At 41.8% G+C, this 20635-nt stretch overlaps 1 protein-coding gene across 7 annotated transcripts in view; it reads right to left on the reverse strand.

Annotated features, from left to right (window-relative positions):
* The window catches only part of PTPRT (protein tyrosine phosphatase receptor type T), a 641769-nt gene extending 622712 nt beyond the window's left edge, over positions 1-19057 (reverse strand). For 6 of the 7 annotated variants that reach the window (XM_069752329.1, XM_069752326.1, XM_069752328.1 and 3 more), the window contains exon 1: positions 18703-18968. In XM_069752329.1, coding sequence (XP_069608430.1) covers positions 18703-18778 — 76 coding nt within the window. In that variant the 5' untranslated portion in view covers positions 18779-18968. Of the gene's footprint in view, positions 1-18702 lie in introns of all 7 variants that reach the window. The other variant, XM_069752327.1, reaches the window with a different exon arrangement.
* Positions 19058-20635: the final 1578 nt, after the last annotated feature.

Genomic DNA, 20635 nt, shown 5'->3' on the forward strand with positions numbered 1-20635 from the left:
GACAAGGTACTGAAGCCTCCGCCTCGAAAAACAAGAATCCAAAATCTTCTCAACAACATATTCCAACTCCCCATCGACCAATACAGGGGCCGGAGGATCAACAGAGGGAACAATGGGCTCCACATATTTCCGCAACAAAGATTTATGGAAGACATTATGAATAGCAAATGAGGCTGGAAGCGCCAGGCGAAAGGACACCGGATTAATAATCTCAGAAATCCTATAAGGACCAATAAATCGAGGCTTAAACTTAGGGGAAGAAACCTTCATAGGAACATGACGGGAAGATAACCAAACCAGATTCCCAATCCAAAGCCGGGAACCAACACACCGACGACGATTAGCAAAACGTTGAGCCTCCTCCTGAGACAGCACCAAATTGTCCACCACATAAGCCCAAATCTGTTGCAACCTGTCGACCACAGAATCCACACCAGGAAGGTCAGAAGGCTCACCCTGCCCAGAAGAAAAACGAGGATGAAAACCAAAATTACAAAAAAAAGGCGAAACCAAAGTAGCCGAACTAGCCCGATTATTAAGGGCAAACTCGGCCAATGGCAAAAAAGCCACCCAATCATCCTGATCAGCAGACACAAAGCATCTCAAATAGGTCTCCAAGGTCTGATTAGTTCGCTCAGTCTGGCCATTTGTCTGAGGATGAAATGCAGAAGAAAAAGACAAATCAATGCCCAGCTTGGCCCAAAAGGCCCGCCAAAACCTAGAAACAAACTGGGAACCTCTGTCGAACACAATATTCTCCGGAATGCCATGCAAACGTACCACATGCTGAAAAAACAACGGAACCAAATCAGAAGAAGAAGGCAATTTAGGCAAAGGCACCAAATGAACCATCTTAGAAAATCAGTCACAGACAACCCAGATAACCGACATTCTTTGGGAAACAGGAAGATCGGAAATAAAATCCATAGAAATATGTGTCCAGGGCCTCTCGGGGACCGGTAATGGCAAAAGCAACCCACTAGTGCGGGAACAGCAAGGCTTAGCCCGCGCACAAATCCCACAGGACTGCACAAAAGAACGCACATCCCGCGACAAAGAAGGCCACCAAAAGGACCTACTAACCAAATCTCTGGTACCAAAAATCCCAGGATGGCCAGCCAACACAGAACAATGAACCTCAGAAATCACTTTACTAGTCCATCTATCAGGAACAAACAGTTTCCCCACAGGACAGCGGTCAGGCTTATCAGCCTGAAATTCCTGAAGAACCCGTCGCAAATCAGGGGAGATGGCAGAAAAATCACCCCTTCCTTCAAAATGCCGACCGGCTCAAGAACCCCAGGGGATTCAGGAAAAAAACTCCTAGAGAGGGCATCCGCCTTAACATTCTTAGTACCAGGAATGTACGAGACCACAAAATCAAAATGGGAGAAAAACAGGGACCATCGAGCCTGTCTAGGATTCAGCCGTTTGGCAGACTCGAGGTAAATCAAATTCTTATCATCGGTCAGGACCACAATACGGTGCTTGGCCCCCTCAAGCCAATGTCGCCACTCCTCAAATGCCCACTTCATAGCCAACAATTCCCGATTGCCGACATCATAATTGCGTTCCGCAGGCGAAAACTTCCGAGAAAAGAAGGCACACGGTTTCATCAAGGAACCATCAGAATTCCTCTGAGACAAAATGGCCCCTGCCCCAATCTCAGACGCGTCAACCTCAACCTGTAATGGAAGAGAAACATCTGGCTGACGCAACACAGGGGCAGAAGTAAATCGGCGTTTAAGCTCCTGAAAGGCAGAAACAGCCGCGGAGGACCAATTCGTCACATCAGCGCCTTTCTTGGTCAAATTGGTCAGAGGTTTAACCACACTGGAGAAGTTGGCAATGAAACGACGATAAAAATTAGCAAAGCCCAAGAATTTCTGAAGGCTCTTCACATATGTGGGCTGAATCCAATCATGAATGGCCTGAACCTTAACCGGATCCATTTCTATAGATGAGGGAGAAAAAATGAAACCCAAAAAAGAAACCTTCTGCACTCCAAAGAGGCACTTTGACCCCTTCACAAATAAAGCATTATTACGGAGGATCTGAAATACCATCCTGACCTGTTTCACATGAGACTCCCAATCATTGGAAAAAATCAAAATATCATCCAAATATACAACCATGAATTTAACAAGATAACTCCGAAAGATATCATGCATGAAGGATAGGAACACAGATGGGGCATTAGAGAGTCCGAATGGCATCACAAGGTATTCAAAATGGCCTTCGGGCGTATTAAATGCAGTTTTCTATTCGTCACCCTGCTTGATATGAATAAGATTATATGCCTCTCGAAGGTCAATTTTAGTAAACCAGCTAGCCCCCTTAATCCTAGCAAACAAATCAGTAAGCAAAGGCAAGGGGTATTGAAATTTGACCGTGATCTTATTCAAGAGGCGATAATCAATACAGGGTCTCAAGGAGCCATCCTTCTTGGCAACAAAAAAGAACCCCGCTCCCAACGGTGAAGAAGATGGCCGAATATGCCCTTTCTCCAAAGACTCCTTAATATAGCTCCGCATGGCGGTATGTTCAGGCACAGACAGGTTGAAAAGTCGGCCCTTAGGGAACTTACAACCTGGAATCAAGTCAATAGCACAATCACAGTCCCTATGCGGTGGAAGGGAACGGGATTTGGGCTCATCGAATACATCCTGGAAGTCTGACAAAAACTCAAGAACTTCAGAAGAGGGGGAAGAGGAAAGTGACATCAAAGGAACCTGATCATGAACCCCCTGACAACCCCAACTAGTCACAGACATGGATTTCCAGTCTAACACCGGATTATGTAGCTATAACCATGGAAAACCCAGCACAATATCATCATGCAAATTATGCAACACCAGAAAACGACAATCTTCCTGATGGGCTGGCACCATGCGCATGATCAGCTGTGTCCAAAACTGAGGTTTATTTTTAGCCAACGGTGTAGCATCAATGCCCCTCAAAGGAATAGGGTTCTGCAAAGGCTGCAAGGGAAAACCACAATGTCTGGCAAATTCTAAGTCCATTAAGTTCAGAGCGGCGCCTGAATCCACAAATGCCATGACAGAAAATGATGATAATGAGCAAATCAAGGTCACAGAAAACAGAAATTTAGGTTGTATAGTACTGATGGCAACAGAACTAGCGATTCTCTTTGTACGCTTAGGGCAATCAGAAATAACATGAGCAGAATCGCCGCAGTAAAAACACAACCTATTCTGACGCCTGAATGTTTGACGTTCAGCTCTAGTCAAAATCCTATCACACTGCATAGGCTCAGGGCTCTGCTCAGAGGACAACGCCACAGTGTGCACAACTCTGCGCTTGCGCAAGCGCCGATCAATCTGAATGGCCAGAGACATAGAATCACTCAGACCAGCAGGCGTGGGGAACCCCACCATAACGTCTTTAACGGATTCAGAAAGACCCTTTCTGAAAATTGCCGCCAAGGCATCCTCATTCCATTTAGTCAGTTCAGACCATTTTCTAAATTTCTGGCAATACGATTCTGCCGCTTCTTGACCTTGACACAGGGCTTACAAGATTTTCTCAGCCTGAGCCACAGAATTAGGCTCATCATACAACAACCCCAATGCCTGAAAGAACGAATCAACATTAAGCAAAGCAGGATTGCCAGTTTCCAGGGAAAATGCCCAATCCTGTGGGTCACCACACAGCAGAGATATGATGATTTTCACCTGCTGAATAGGATCACCAGAAGACCGGGGTCTTAATGCAAAAAACAGTTTACAGTTATTTTTGAAACTCAAAAATTTGGATCTGTCACCAAAGAATAAATCAGGAGTGGGAATCTTAGGTTCTAAGGCAGGAGTCTGAACAATATAATCTGAAATACCCTGTACCCTAGCAGCAAGTTGATCCACCCGAGAACTTAACTCCTGAACATTCATGTTAATACTAGATTCCGTAGCCACCCAGAGATAAAGAGGGAGGAAAATCACAAACAGGCTAAAGAAAAAAAAATGGCTCAAAAGCTTCCCTCCCTTCTTCTGAGATGCAATTAACTCATTGTTTGCCAGTTGTACTGTTATGATCTGGTGGCCTAGGAGCAGCATGAGACGGATTCTGGAGAAGGTGGTCCCTGTACTGACCGCAGACCCTGAACCTAGCAGCGCAACTAGAAGTAGCCGTAGGGGGTACCTAACACTCCCTAGACCCCTCGCCACAGCCTAAGATCTAACTACCCCTAAAGACAGAAACAGGAAACCTATCTTGCCTCAGAGAAAATCCCCAAAGGATAGATAGCCCCCCACAAATATTGACTGTGAGAGGAGAGGGAAATAACATACGCAGATATGAAATCAGATTTTAGCATAGGAGGCCATACTAGCTAAAAAGAAAGAACAGAACAGAGCACTATGCGGTCAGTATAAAACACTAGAAAATATCCACCACAGAAGATACGAATCACCACATCTGACTAAAGACATGGGGGGTATATCTGCATCTCCAGACAATTTGCTAGGCTGCAAAAATCCTTCACAGACAAAACTGGACAAGACAAAAACATGAATATGCACAGAACTATAAGGTCCACAGCAGGTGGACAGCAAAAACAAAGCCAGGACTTATCTTTGTAGAAAAGCACAGCAAACTGGAGAGACCAGCAGGGAAGTGAATCCTGCAAAAACAATGAACAACTGGCACTGACTAAAGAGTCCTGAAAAGCTATATACCCCAGTCAGTTTTGCAATTAGTAGATACACATGTCCACTCCTGCAGTCCAGGCACAACTGCATTACCCTCTACAACCACCGGAGGGAGCCCAAAAGCTGAATTCACAACAGAGGGCTTCGCCACACCCTGTCCAATTTGGCGAAGCTGGCTGAGAATTGCATAAAACGACCAAGAGTTGCAACATTTTTCAGGAACATTAAGTTGTGCAAAAATGTTGTGATATTTTAAGGTATTTTAAGCCAGAATTTAAGCACTCCTGAAGAATTAGGCCATCAACTTGGTTCAGAGTTGAACATTGCTTCATACTACACTGGGTCCATAATTCCAATATGACCAAGGGCAAATGTGATTGTGTATATGAAAAGTACTGTTGTATTTATACACAAGGCTATGGTAGACAGACAGCGCCTGCGCAGAAAAAACAAAAAGCCAATGCCCATAGAGTGGCAGAATATCGTAATTGCAGGGCGCATGCTCTTCAACCACTAGACTTCACAGGATCCTGTGAATCTGATGGGAGGCAACAACCATACAAATGAAGACTGGAGGCTGAGTTTCCTTCCAGACACCTCACGCCCTGGAGCATGGAAGACCAGATTAACATAAATGATTAAGGATTTCTGAAGAACAAGACCGCAGATATGAGGCATACTGGTATGTCTATTCTAGTACCCATATTAATAGCTTAAGTACATTAAAGTGGGTGACAGACTCCCTTTAAAGTGCATTCTCATTGGGTGCAAGACCTTAAAGGTATGTGCACACGTTGCGGATTTTGCTGTGGATCCGCAGCAGTTTCCCTTGAGTTTACAGTAAAATGTAAACCTATGGGAAACCAAAAACGCTGTCCCCATGCTGCGGGAAAAAAAACGCATGGAAACGCAGTGTTTTATTTTCCGCAGCATGTCAATTCTTTGTGCGGAATTCGCAGCGTTTTTACATCTGCTCCAATAGAAAACTGAAGATGTAAATCCACAGCGGAATCCGCAATAGAAAACGCGATAAATCCGCAGTAAACACCGCAGCGGTTTTGCACTACAGATTTATCAAATCCGCTGCAGAAAAATCCGCAGAGGAGCTCTATACGTGTGCACATACCCTAAATCTTATTTACGCAGATCAATAATTAGCAAGCGCACAATCCTAAAAAAGCTAGCTCTCAATCATTATAAACGAGCCTCCAATCATGGTAGCACAAGTATTGTGAGTTTTAGGAAGCTGGTGGAAAGGGGACCTTGGTCTGAGTATGTAAAACAAGGAGAAGGGAACAAAGCCTGCACTCAGCTGAAGGAAAGTCTAGCTACAACTCTATGGGAGAGTGGCTTGTTTCAATGCTATAGATTTTTTTTTAGAGAATATGGTGTGATGCAGATTGGCTGCCCATGGGGCTCATGCCTGCCTTCTTTCATGTTTTCTACAATCTGTCACTTCCTAAATTTAATTGGGAAAGCCTACAAATGCTAACAACATATTGATGGAGCTCACCTCAGCGCATTCGCCATTTTCCCATCTCTTTCCTATTCTCCATTCTCTACACTCCCTGACAGAAGTTATGTCGCTTATCCATGTTATGTAAATAAAAGCTTATAACCTGACGTTAAATTCATCCATTGGTTGTATAAATTATTCTTTTGAAAGCTGAAACCCTCCGAAATGTGGTTTAGGATAAGAAAATAAATTGGCATCAATGCAGAAATATTGATCAGTTAATGGACACAGAAAGGTGCAGTTGTCTTGCTGGGTCTGCTGGACCTGGGCTTGTCAAACACATCTCCAGTCTCTTCAAATCTTTTTTTAATTCTTTGTACTTGATGCTGAGACACATTAAAGGTGCCAGCCACCTCTGCAGTGGATCTGGTCTTCAGCCTCTTGATAATCCAGGCTTTGGTCGCAGCGTGGATTTTTGGCATGTTGTCAGAGCTCAAGTTGTAGTTCAAGTGAAGGTCTAGGGTGCTGGGTATCTTTTCATACACACACACACACTAATTAACCTATCATTTACTGTGCACAGGTAAGGATGTAAACTAGGATTGGGTGCATTATATGACCAGGCAACAAAACTTTTGTCTTGCCACAATCTGACCATTCTGTGTCCATTAACTGATCAATATTTCTGCATTGATGCCAATTTATTTTCTTAACCTAAACCACATTTCGGAGGGTTTCAGCTTTAACAAGAATAATTTATACAACCAATGGATGAATTTAACGTCAGGTTATAAGCTTTTATTTACATAACATGGATAAGCGACATAACTTCTGTCAGGGAGTGTACCTAGGTTTACCTGATTATAAACAGCAATGCCGGAGGTGGCTTAGGAATAGCACCGGAAGCCAGATGATAAACTGGCTAAGATTACGGGGCTCTGTGCCACGTACCAGCTCCAATTATTTGCTCATGGGCTTTGTCCATGTCTGTCTAAAATGACTATGAAAAGGTAACTATTGTGCTTTTATAGAAAATACTGGGGCACAGAGGGACAGCTAGTTGAGAGACTTGTAGACTGATGTGCACCTTTCTGGCTATTTTACACTAAATAATATCACCAGACCAGCACATAAATTGTTAATATACAAAACATGCCCCAATTCAGACCTTGTAAATGTCTATTTAAAATGAACAATTATTTGTCTCAATTTCAATCATGGGGCAGTTGAGGGGGTATTTTAGGTGGTGAAACTTAAAGGGACACTGTCACCTGAATTTGGAGGGAACAATCTTCAGCCATGGAGGCGGGGTTCTGGGGTTTTTGATTCACCCTTTCCTTACCCGCTGGCTGCATGCTGGCTGCAATATTGGATTGAAGTTCATTCTCTGTCCTCCGTAGTACATGCCTGCACAAGGCAAGATTGCTTTGCGCAGGCGTGTACTATGGAGGACACAGAATGAACTTCAATCCAATATTGCAGCCAGCATGCAGCCAGCGGGTAAGGAAAGGGTGAATCAAAAACCTCAAAACCCCGCCTCCATGGCTGAAGATTGTTCCCTCCAAATTCAGGTGACAGTGTCCCTTTAAGTTGTATTGGTGCTAGATGACAAATGGCCAGTCTCTACCTATGGCTCATACAAGGCATGGCAATATTGGCACACGCACAGTGACATCAATGAAAATACATAGGTGCCCACACTGCAAACTTGCCCAGTGCCATGTCCTGATATGTCTTTTTCGCTTGCTTGGACAGGGTTAGTGTTATGGTTTTACTTCAGGAAATACAGGTGACAGGTTTTAGGTACTTATCCATTGGAGCAGCTCTTCCTCTCCGTCCACAGGCAGCGGTCACAGGCTGCACCCCTATGTGACGCACTAAACGTTTGTTAGATTTACAAAGCGAGAGAGCGGGCGAGTTATACCAGATCCTTAATTGAAAGATTTTATCAACTTAAAAAGAACAGCTCTAAAATCCCCATACGTCTCTGAAAGGCTGTGTGCTGAGTGCCCCCTTCTGGCCAGTACTTGTACTGCACATGAAGAAATCTGCCTCTAGAAAAGGTGCCAGCATTACACCTTGGCAAAAGAAAGTCTTTATCCCGGCACTCTATTGTTTATGCTTTGATGGAGACGTTAAGCAAGCCAGGCACTGCCACTCCTATGATATGGATGGCAGAACAGTCAGCGGTTACTGCTTGTAATATTTGATGCGCTCCTGTCTACCTGATCTGCATGGGAAACGATCCTGATGGTAATGGCACTGAACACCTGAATGCTATTTACTAAATGTCTTTATATGAAGCTAATGACAACTTATAATCCTATATATAATCATCATAAGGTAAGGCCTGGGCTGCGAGGACACTTTTTTAATTGATTTTAACTATTAAGTTACAGATGCACTTTGAAGGAACACATTAAGTTCTATGCAGTCTATAGACTGCAACTGGTAAAAAATCAGGCGGCAGCACTACAAATGGTAATCCAAGAAGAAGCCACCTTGATGAGGCCATGACGTGCGGTTTATACGTTTCTTACGTTTGTTAGGTGCACAAATGGATCTGCAGTACAACAGTCATTACACAACCGGTATTTCTAGTATAATTGCTTAGGTCTCGTTCAGACTCTATTTTTATTTTATCTTTTTCAGAAATAAATGGAGTGCGCTATATAGAATTTTCATCCATTTTCAGGCCGTTTGTGTTTTTACCATCAGTATTAATCTTCTCCTAACTATAAAACAGTAGCTAATCTGACAGCATTCTGATGACACACGGATGGCATCTAAGTACAGTAGTATAAGTTGTTTTTTTTCCATGAACCCATTTTCTGGAATGGCAAGTTTTATCCACAAATTGTATATAAAATGAACATGTGAACCGCGCCATCCATGAAAAACATTCAGGGTATGTGCACAGGCTGCGGATTTTTCTTAACTTAGCTGCCTTTTTCTTGCCATAATACAAATTCTAACAGTCTATTCAGTAGGACTATCAGCTGTGTATCCACCAGACTTCTGCTCAACACAACTGATGGTCCCAACCACATTTATAAGGCAAGAAATCCCAATTATTTATCCTGACAGGGCACACCTGTGAAGTGAAAACCATTCCCGGTGACTACCTCTTGAAGCTCATCAAGAGAATGCCAAGAGTGTGCAAAGCAGTCATCAAAGCAAAAGGTGGCTACTTTGAAGAACCTAGAATATAGGATATATTTTCAGGTTTTTCAAACTTCTTTGTTGAGTATATAATTCCACATGTGTTAATTCATAGTTTTGATGCCTTCAGTGTGATTTACAATTTTCATAGTCATGAAAATACAGAAACATCTTTAAATGAGAAGACGTGTCCAAACTTTTGGTCTGTACTGTATATATATATATATATATATATATATATATAATGTCCACAATCCTGGTATATATGTTTCCCATCCTGGTATATATGTCCCTTATCCTGGGGACCATCCTGGTATATATATGTCCTTTATACTGGGCCTCATACTGATATATCCAGTGAAGTAAATAATTATTTGATCCCTGATTTTGTAAGTTTGCCCACTGACAAACACATGAACAGTCTATAATTTTAAGGGTAGGTTAATTTTAACATTGAGCGAGAGAATATCAAAAATAAAACCAGAAAATCTCATTGTATAAATTAAATAAATGTATTTGCATTTTGCAGTTAGAAATAATTATTTGATCCCTCTAGCAAACAAGACTTCATACTTGGTGGCAAAACCCTTGTTGGCAAGCACAGCAGTCGGACATTTTTTGTAGTTGATGACGTTTGCGCACATGTCAGGAGGAATTTTGGTCCACTCCTCTTTGCAGATCATCTCTAAATCATTTAGGTTTTGAGGCTGTCACTTTGCAACTCAAGAGCTTCAACTCCCTCCATAAGTTTTCTATGGGATTAAGGTCTAGCAAGGCCACTCCATGACCTTAATGTGCTTTTTTTTGAGCCACTCCTTTGTTGCCTTGGCTGTATGTTTTGGGTCATTGTCTTGCTGGAAGACCCAGCCACGACCCATTTTTAATGTCCTGGCAGAGGGCAGGAGGTTGTCACTCAGAATTTTATGGTACAGGTGAAGTAGTCCTGTGCCCTTAACAGAGAAACACCACCAAAACATAATGTTTCCACCTCCATGCTTGACAGTGGTTACGGTGTTCTTTGGGTCATAGGCAGCAATTCTCTTCGACCAAACACGGCGAGTTGAGTTAATGCCAAAGACCTCAATTTTTGTCTCATCTGACCACAGCACATTCTCCCAATCACTCACAGAATCATCCAGGTGTTCATTGGCAAACTTCAGACGGGTCTGCACATGTGTCTTCTTGAGCAGGGGGACCTTGCGGGCACTGCAGGATTTTAAACCTTCACGGATTAATGTGTTACCAATGCTTTTCTTGGTGACTGTGGTCCCAGCTACATTGAGATCATTAACAAGTTCCCCCTGTGTAGTTTTAGGCTGATCTCTCACCTTCCTCATGATCAAGGATACCCTACGAGGTGAGATTTTGCATTGTGCCCCAGATTGATGTCAATTGACAGTTATTTTGTATTTCTTCCATTTTTTTTATTATTGCACCAACAGTTGTCTCCTTCTCACCCAGCGTCTTACTTATGGTTTTGTAGACCATTCCAGCTTTGTGCAGGTCTATGATCTTGTCCCTGACATCCTTAGAAAGCTCTTTGGTCTTGCCCATGTTGTAGATTCAGCTGTCTTTAATGCAGGTTACGAGTTGATTAGGAACATGTAACTGGTCTGTAGGAGCCAGAACTCTTAACGATTGATAGGTGATCAAAGACTTATTTCTTACTGCAAAATGCAAATAAATTTATATAAAATTTATATAATGTGATTTTCTGGCTTTTATTTTTGATATTCTATCTCGCAATGTGAAAATTAATCGCCTCTTAAAATTATAGACTGTTCGTGTCTTTGTCAGTGGGCAAGCTTACAAAATCAGCATGGGATCAAATAATTATTTCCTTCACTGTATATCTCCCATCCGGGAATATGTCTCCCATTCTGCCTCTATTCTTTAATGCATAGAAAAAAAAAAGTTTCTACTCACCTTCTCTCCACTCCCCAACCACACAGCATCCTTTTCTGGAGCTAGCAGCTGACTTCAGCATGCAAGCGATGGGAGGGCATGACGTTACTGCCATGCTCCCAAAATCACGTGCTCGCCAATGTCAGTTGCAACCGATTTGCCATGTAGTGCAGTGCACGGACTCCTGCAATATAATACACTTCAGCTGGATGTACAGCCGAGGACGCACATCCAGTTGAAGTTTGCTCTGGCGTTGGCGGACCCCTCACCTTCATGGGCCCAGTCACGACCTCTGTGACTGTCATTGTTAGGCCCCTTGAACCTTGCCATTTTATGTAAAAAAAAGAATCCCAGATTACATTTACAACAGCCTGAGACGAAACGTATCATCAGATTTCTCCATTTCATCAGTATCCAGAATATCACTCCTTGTGCATAGCTGTATAAACATATGTATGGATGCAGCAGAGCATTTCATAGCTACATTGTTTGTGCATCGTAATTTAGTAGGTTTACAGATTCTAATATCACTCTCTTTAAGCTCTGCTACATCCGTGTATTTGTGATTATTGGAATTTCTTATGCGTGTCTGGCACTTATGGCCGCAGCAAAGTTATCCTATGTCGTAGTGTTGGAGACCAAAGTATGAGCTGCCAGTCATCCTAGATCCAGAACGAAGCCTACATAGAATACATTAGACATGTGGAATGAATAACTCATTACATTTCTCATAAGAAGTAGTTCACATCCCATAGCGTGGGGTGCAATATTCCACACATTATCATTGCAGTTTTACTACCAACCCATTTCCTTCAGAATTTAATAACATTCCTTCATTTCATGCATCTTCAGGCAGCAAACAAATACATATATATATTTAATATGGCTTTGCTATTCAATGCGCTTTACAAACCAGCTTGGTGCTTTGCCAGCCTCATGTGAATTACCCCCCTTATAATGAACCCTTACTGTGCCATCACCTAGCAAGGAAATGGTTAGCCTGTTTGCCAGAGGGCTGGGGAAGACAGGCATGGTCCGCAGGGTTCTCATCACCCTGTTTGCCAGAGTGATGAGAACCCTGCGGACCATGCCTGGCTTCCCCAGCCCACCGATATCTCTCGTTTTCCTCTATATCAAAGTGTTTGTAGAAATTGATCAAATATTGCGGGGCCTGTCAGAGAATATTTACATTACGTCAGTCAAGACGGCTTGAAACAGGATTTTAAAGAAGTTCGATTAACTATTTAATAGGGATTTATGGAGAGGTTAAAGTATTCTTCAAATCTATCACATTTACAAAAGTCACAGAGACCTGAGAAAGGCAGCAGCTTTGTGGTCCTGTACATGCTAGCAAACAATGACCATGGGTCAAAAGGCCTTGAAGGTTTGTAGATCAGGAAAGCAAGACTTCTTTCTTCAAGAAACAATGCCACCCATGGCTCCAGAGGCTTTGTCAGGTATTATAGCTCAACTTTATCTAAAGGTCTGTTGCAAGCTTTGGAAGATATCACTTATTCGTAGGATCTCTACCGTTTCAATGAATGGGACACTTCAATTCCCTAGCCGAATGGAGTGGTGGTTGGAAACTCGTGAGACTGGTCCATTCATGTGCGGCATTGCAGTGCTCTATTCATTGGAATCTTAGAGATCCTACGAATAAGTGATATCTCTACCAAAGCTTGCAATAGACCTTTAAATAAAGCAGAGCTCTAATACATGACAGTGCGTCTGAAGACATGGGTGGTGCTGTTTCTTGCTTTCCTGATCTACAAAGAAGTCTTCCTTTCCTGTTCTATAAATGTTAGTGGACTTTTGACCTGTGGCCATTGTTTGTTAGCATGTGCAATACGACAAAGCTGCTGCCTTTCTCTATGGGACTGCCGGGAAAAGCTGAGCGCAATACTTGGCTTTCTGTGGCAGTCCAATCGAGAATGAATAGAGTGGAGGAGCACATGTCTGGCCATCTCTCCATTTAGGTAGGCTCCATATGGCACTATTCCCTGGATTGGTAGGGGTACCAGATGTTGGACCAATACGAATCAGCTCTAAAGATGAGAATAAGCCTTTAAGTAAATGCTACAATACCAATCACAACTCAGAGACAAAAGTTGTGCTGTTTCTGTATGAAAGCATTCATTGTTTTGTAATCTTATACAACCACATTGAGATCCTTGTTTCTACCCAACTTAGAATCCAGAGACCAAACCAGTATTTGTTTTTGTACATGGATGATGTTGCCCTACACCAGAGGTGGGACCTCAGGCCCGCGGGACATTTACAGCCCTCGATGACCATTTATTCGCCTCCTGGTCTAATTCCTGAGGACTGCAGTACTTGGGCCGGCAGCTGGATTTTGATGGCCACCAGCCTTTTAATTTCTTCTTGCTCTGTGAACAGGGGCATACTACCCTTTGTTCACTACCAAACGCCGAGGCGCATGCATTGAAACATGACGTCCTGACACCAGTTCCAGCATCAGGATGTACTCTGCGGGTGGAGTTAGCACGTGATTTGTGTGGACCCCGAAAGATGGTATGAATATCTAAATGGCCCACAAATAAGGTTCCCCACCCCTGCTCTACAGGCACCACTGGTGACTTGAGTTATTGGGTAAATCTTGGTCACCTCAGATATATCATACAGAATCTCCATCCAGTAACTGAATAGCAAAGGGGTCAAAGATCTGTGATACCCATTACTCATAGGCCACCCATGTGGTAGTTAGATATGTTGTGGCTTCCATTGTTTCTGGTTATTCATGTGCAAGCATTGGAGAAGGTGCGGTATGATGAATGTACATGGGCCCTGTGTATCTAATAAAATCACTATTAATTGACTGCCCATGTAGCACCCTTGTTGGTGACTTTGATGCTTGAAACCTTGTGGGAACCAAGACTCGGACAGTATTTCCATTGTTCCAACTGATTTGGATGAGGTCTCCCATCCAGATAACATTGGCATGAAATAGAAGGCATGCAGTCTGCCTGGCAGTCGCCCCGGTCATTAAATTGTTCTCTTTTTAAATACATTGGTCTCAGTTTGCTTTCGATGGATGAGATGATTAAAGAGGAGGCATAATGATGAATAGACTTCATTGACCATTACATTGCCACATAGAGTGCCATAGGGCATTGCCTGTGATATATGACATTAGACGTCAATTACATTCACATTATTGCACTGTTCTCCACGCTTTTCTTATTTTGGAGTCACTGCATCTCCAGAAAATGCAGTAAACAGCTATTTGGTGATATTTATGGCTTAAATGACTCAATTACTCGAGCTCCTATATACCAATTTCAGCTAATTGGCAGTAATAAAGCAGGAAATTAACCTTGTTTGCTACAAGTTAAAAAGTGACATTTCCTCAGACAAAGGGAGGAGCACTACCGCGGGAAACAATAGCATTGCTGCTTTAAGTTGGGGAAATTGTAGTGTTTCTTCCAGCAAACAGATCATTCCCATCAATCTACCCTTAAGTCAAAAACTACAATGAGCGTTACTTCTTTCGCCATTAGGCCACGTTCGCACAATGCATTTGTAATTTTTTTTTTTTTAAATCCAGTAAAAAAAACAGCAATTTTACTATGTTTTCGGAAAAATTGAGGCAAAAAAATGCATCATGTGAACACAACTTTAAGGATGGCACAAGAACGCAAGTATGGTCGACAGTCCTTCAACAACCCCTTGACAGCCCTGTATCCGAGCCAATATTGTGTAAGACCCAGACCTGATAGTCATTCCGCTAATATCGGCGCTTATTACACACTTCAGAATTAGTATTCAGTCCTATGGCTACTGCTGCTGCTGCTTTTGATAAATCTTGTTACTTTGGATGCAGTAGATAATTTTTCTCAAGATAAATCTTCCATCAAACACAGCCACATATAAATATTCGATATTATCCCCTGATGCTAAATATTTAATACTTCAGTAAACACTGTGGCTGGATAGTAACACCTTATATATCAGCACGGGGACGCTGCAAAACTGCAAGAGAGGGCTGTCTGCTGAACATAACCTAGAAGAATATATTGGGGGCAGATATAGGGGTCCTCCAGTCTGGATTCTTATTATTAGCTCCAGTCGCTTTTGTATTCGCTGTTGGCCCTGGAGGACCACCTACAACTGCCAGAACAATGAGCACCATAGCCTTTAATGGGTATCATGTAATGCCCTATTAAAAGAGCAATTACACTCTGGTTTTCTCCAATAATAGATGCTCTTGTGATCTTTCAGTGGGGGGATGACTTACTGCGAACTACTTACAAAAGGTTTGTGGAAATTGGGGACACCTAAACCATAGAAGTCTTAAGTAGTTATAAGATGGATAGATAAATAGATAAAAACACATAAAGATAGTTAGAGAGACAGACAGATAGATACACAGACATGGATAGATAAATAGATAGATAGATAGATAGATAGATAGATAGATAGATAGATAGATAGATAGATAGATATGGGATAGATATGTGATAGATAGATAGATAGATCTATAGATAGATGATAGATAGATAGATAGATAGATAGATAGATAGATAGATAGATAGATATGTGATAGATATGTGATAGATAGATAGATAGATAGATAGATAGATATGTGATAGATAGATATGTGATAGATAGATAGATAGATAGATAGATAGATAGATAGATAGATAGATATGTGATAGATAGATAGATAGATAGATAGATCTATAGATAGATGATAGATAAATAGATAAAAACACAAATATAGTTAGAGAGACAGACAGATAGATACACAGACATGGATGGATGGATAGATAGATAGATAGATAGATAGATAGATAGATAGATAGATAGATAGATAGATAGATAGATAGATAGATAATGTGATAGATAGATGATAGATAGATGATTGATAGATAGATAGATAGATAGATAGATCTATAGATAGATGATAGATAGATAGATATGTGATAGATAGATAGATAGATAGATAGATAGATAGATAGATAGATAGATAAATAGATACATAGATGATAGATAATAGATAGATAGATAGATAGATAGATAGATAGATAGATAGATAGATCTATAGATAGATGATAGATAGATAGATATGTGATAGATAGATAGATAGATAGATAGATAGATAGATAGATAGATAGATAGATAGATAGATAGATAGATAAAAGATAGATAGATGATAGATATGTGATAGATAGATAGATAGATAGATAGATAGATAGATAGATAGATTAGATAGATAGATGATAGATAGATGATTGATAGATAGATCGATAGATAGATCTATAGATAGATGATAGATAGATAGATAGATAGATAGATAGATTTGTAGGAAAGTTGAGAAAGTTTCCAGGAGGAGCTGAAATGTTGCTGCTATAATATATTGATTAATAAATACATCTTATTCTTCACTTTTTTATTGAACTTTTGGAGTGTTGCCATTTTTGGATGATAGATAGATAGATAGATACATAATAGACAGATAATAGAAAAATATGTGATAGATACTGTAGATAGATATGGAATAGATAGATAGATAGATAGATATGGGATAGATAGATAGATAGATAGATAGATATGGGATAGATAATAGATAGATAGATAGATAGATAGATAGATATGGGATAGATAATAGATAGATAGGTACAATAGATAGATATGAGATAGATGATTGATAGATAGATAGATAGATAGATAGATAGATAGATATGAGATAGATAGATAGATAGATAGATAGATAGATATGGGATAGATAATAGATAGATAGGTACAGTAGATAGATATGAGATAGATGATTGATAGATAGATAGATAGATAGATATGAGATAGATAGATATAGATTATAGACAGATAGATACTGCTTAGTGATAAAGCGATACCATAGATAGATGATATTGATACACAGATGATATGCCCATTAATTGTTAATGATGATAATTGAGGGGCTCTGTAAGTATTGGCAGCCAGTAGCACCGCCAGCCTATAATAGGCATATAAGTGCCTTCTCTGGAGTTCCTTGGCATTCTTAGGCTCTGGGACCACACGCTCACACACGTGTCACTCTCCAGCACACTCCTTAGGATTGCAGAGTATGCAGCTAGCACAAGTGTGTCTCACACTCCCACTCCCCAGAAATAGCAGTGCCAGACACACAGATGCCCTTTCAGGCACAGACAGACAGACACACACACACACACCGCCAGCTGTGATCACAATACAGCTCAGAGCACCAGCTAAGTGTTAACAAGCTTTGGAGCTAAATTGGTCAGCAATCCGGGACATGGAGGGGCAGCCTCATCCCTCCTCAGCTATGGGTCCTCCTAGATCTGAGGTTCATCACACTCTTCTATCATGTTGTCCTTATATTTCTTACACATCTTCTTCCCTGCATTCCTCTAGTATTCTGCATTTTACAGTCCATGTCCCCATCTACTTATCTCCAGCAGAAGGCACATCTCCCCTGGTAAATGAAAGGAACCCTAAACCTGAAGTACAAACCTTATAAAAGTGAATGACTGCTAATACCATCCTCCTGTATGAATGTAACTATGGGTGGAGGTTCTGCGGAGACCTGGAGAAATGATTGATGGGTGTAGTAGTGATTTTGTCAGACCTACAGACTTTGTCCCATTAAAGCCCTATATCCACTAGTAACGATCGGGTGACAGCAGCGGAGGGCGAGGGTCTCCATAACTTTATATGATATTTATGATTATTTATTAACTTCCCCAAGACTTACAGCACCTTGCTGCAGTCCAGGAATGGGTTCTGTCCTACAAATGCGAGCCCGATGCCAGAGCAGACAGCCTTGAACTGTTTACAGACATAAACCTCTTTTGGTTCCTGACAAGGATCCAGCAGCAGAAGCCAATGTGATAAATACATGCTAGGCTGTAAATCTATTCATTGTGACAAACGGTGCAATAACACATAACAGGCAGCGATCATTTAATTAGGGAATGGTAGAAGAGAAAAATGACATTTTCAATGGCACCTGTGTATTCTGTAAGAAATCAATACCTGTCCTGACACCCTGCAGACAGGACCCTATCGCACAGACCCAGGACAACCACCCCATCATGCCCAGCTGCAGACGAAAAGTCCTGATGATCTGCAGTTATGGGATCACTCAACATTAGGAGCAAAGCCAGCACTAGGTGATCCATATGGACCTATGGTCCTGATCTCCTACATTCATCAATGGACCTCCTCAACTCTGCATTTTTTCTGACTGTGTCCTAAAGTGGCACTTTCTATTATTATTATTATCATTATTTATTCCATGGCACTTTACATGTGAGAAGGGGCATACATAATAAAAAACAAATACAATAATCTTAATCAATACAAGTCACGACTGGCATTAAAAACAACTTGCATAGTTAATATGGTTGAAAAAAGACAAATGTCCAACTACCTAGGAACATCACTAATGCTGGCACTGAAATACCATAGTGCCCATCAAATGGTGCCAGGCTATAAAAAAAAGCCTCAGGCAGAGGAGTAAAGTTACATTACCTGCAGATACCTCTCCCCTTGCTGCACAAAATAACTGTAGGAGAATGATGAGTAGTAGACAGGTAGTCCCAAACATGGTAACCTGCGGAGAGTATCCAAGTGCCAGACTGGCAAGGAGGTTAACATCCTATAAGCATGTCGGCATAGGTGAGGGGTGCAGTAGGTTGGCAGGAGAGCACGGTTGGCATAGGCGGCAGTTTACTGGGCTTTATGCTGCTGATGCTCCGCTCTGAACAGAAGTGGCTTTAACTGATCGAGGAAGGATTGAGAGAGAGCGAACGAGAGAACAGTTTAAAGATTTCCCCGGAGCCCTAAAGCCTGCCTCCCTCTCATCCCTCCCTCCCTGCCAGCAGTCGTCAGCGACGCTGCCACGCGCTGCCGGCAAGGGTTAAACCCTCAGCCAAAATAGCGAGCAGGAAAAATTTGATGTTACAATTACATATCGAGGAAGCGAAATGTAGCAATAGGAGCAGCCGTATGGAATAATAAGATATAGGGGGCTGGAGGGGAGGAATGATTGGAAGTTATCAGGGGTGGCAGAGATCCTGGCAAGTGCAGATTATATGTGGCAACAAGTGGCATGAGCAGTAGTTATGGGTAGATGCTGGAAAGCCTTGGAAGTTCATTTTGGACAGTTAACCATTTGTTTTCCCACAGCGTTGACTCTATGAACTTCATTTAAAGGGTGTCATTGGGTCGGCGTTAGAAATCCACTTTTTTGTGCCGAAATAAAACCACCCTCACACAACCTCAATGCCCTGCAGAGCAAAATAATTTACTATATATCTTTTTATCTATCTATCTATCTATCTATCTATCTATCTATCTATCTATCTATCTATCTATCTCTAGATAGATAGAACAAGAAGAAAGTGAAGCATCATCCCCAAAATGAGGGTTGCAATCCCCTGGTTCCAAATGTTGATATCTAGATCTATTTACTTATTCTCTTCAGAGATGGTCAGGTTTTTTTTTCTAGATAGATCCGAAAAAGTACAGCAGCACACTGTATTCGCTAAGCATGCAAAAATAGAATATGTGAAATTTAACCTGCATTACTGCTATATAGAATATGCTTCTAGAACGAAGGTATTTAGCACACAAATTAGTCAATTCATGAGAGCCCCCCAACCATGAAAAGGTGACCTTTCTCTGATGGGACCCTAACCATTTCTTTTAGCTTACACATTTAAAGAACAGGTAGGATCCAATGTTTAAATGCTTTCCAAAATCGGGCATACATTTACGCTGATGTCGGACTCCCTCCCTTTGAAGTGGGCTCCAGCTGTTTTGAACAGTTGATATGTGCTGGAACAGCCGCAGATGGAATTACAATCCACCCACTGCTATTAACCCATTAAATGTCGCTGTCAAACACTGACAGCGGCATTTAACAAGCACTTCTGGCATTCGTGCCGGAAATCCGCCCACCGGTGACCCCGTCACGTGATCGAGGGTCACCGGTGAGATGGCATGACAACCAGAGGTCCCATGGATATGCAGCGCCCTAGGTTCCTGGTCATTGCAGTAATATCATTCTCCTCTAGGGGGAGTGATGTTACGTTTGGAGGCAATAAAGGAGATCTCTTTACCAGGTATCACAAACATACAACACATTTCACACTCCAGTCCACCAGGGGGAGCTATGCTTCTATTTATTAGGGCACTGTTCACACTTAGGTAAAACTGGTGGCCTGGAGAGGAAGTTAGGCAGTTGCTGGCTGAGCTTCGGCTCAGGTAGTTGGTCCCTGACAGGGGTGGGATCCTGTCAGAGGCCTAGACGGAAGGTCACGGAGCTGCGCCTGCCCCACGTGTGGCAGTTCCTAAGAAAGGACACGAACAGAGAACTGTATTGTAGACAGTGGGAAAGAAGTCATAGCAAAAGGAGTGGATACCAGAAGGAGTTCTGCCCTGCACAGGCTGCCTCCTTCTC

This window comes from Ranitomeya imitator, chromosome 2 (genome assembly GCF_032444005.1).
Source record: "Ranitomeya imitator isolate aRanImi1 chromosome 2, aRanImi1.pri, whole genome shotgun sequence".
Taxonomy (NCBI): Eukaryota; Metazoa; Chordata; class Amphibia; order Anura; family Dendrobatidae; genus Ranitomeya; species Ranitomeya imitator.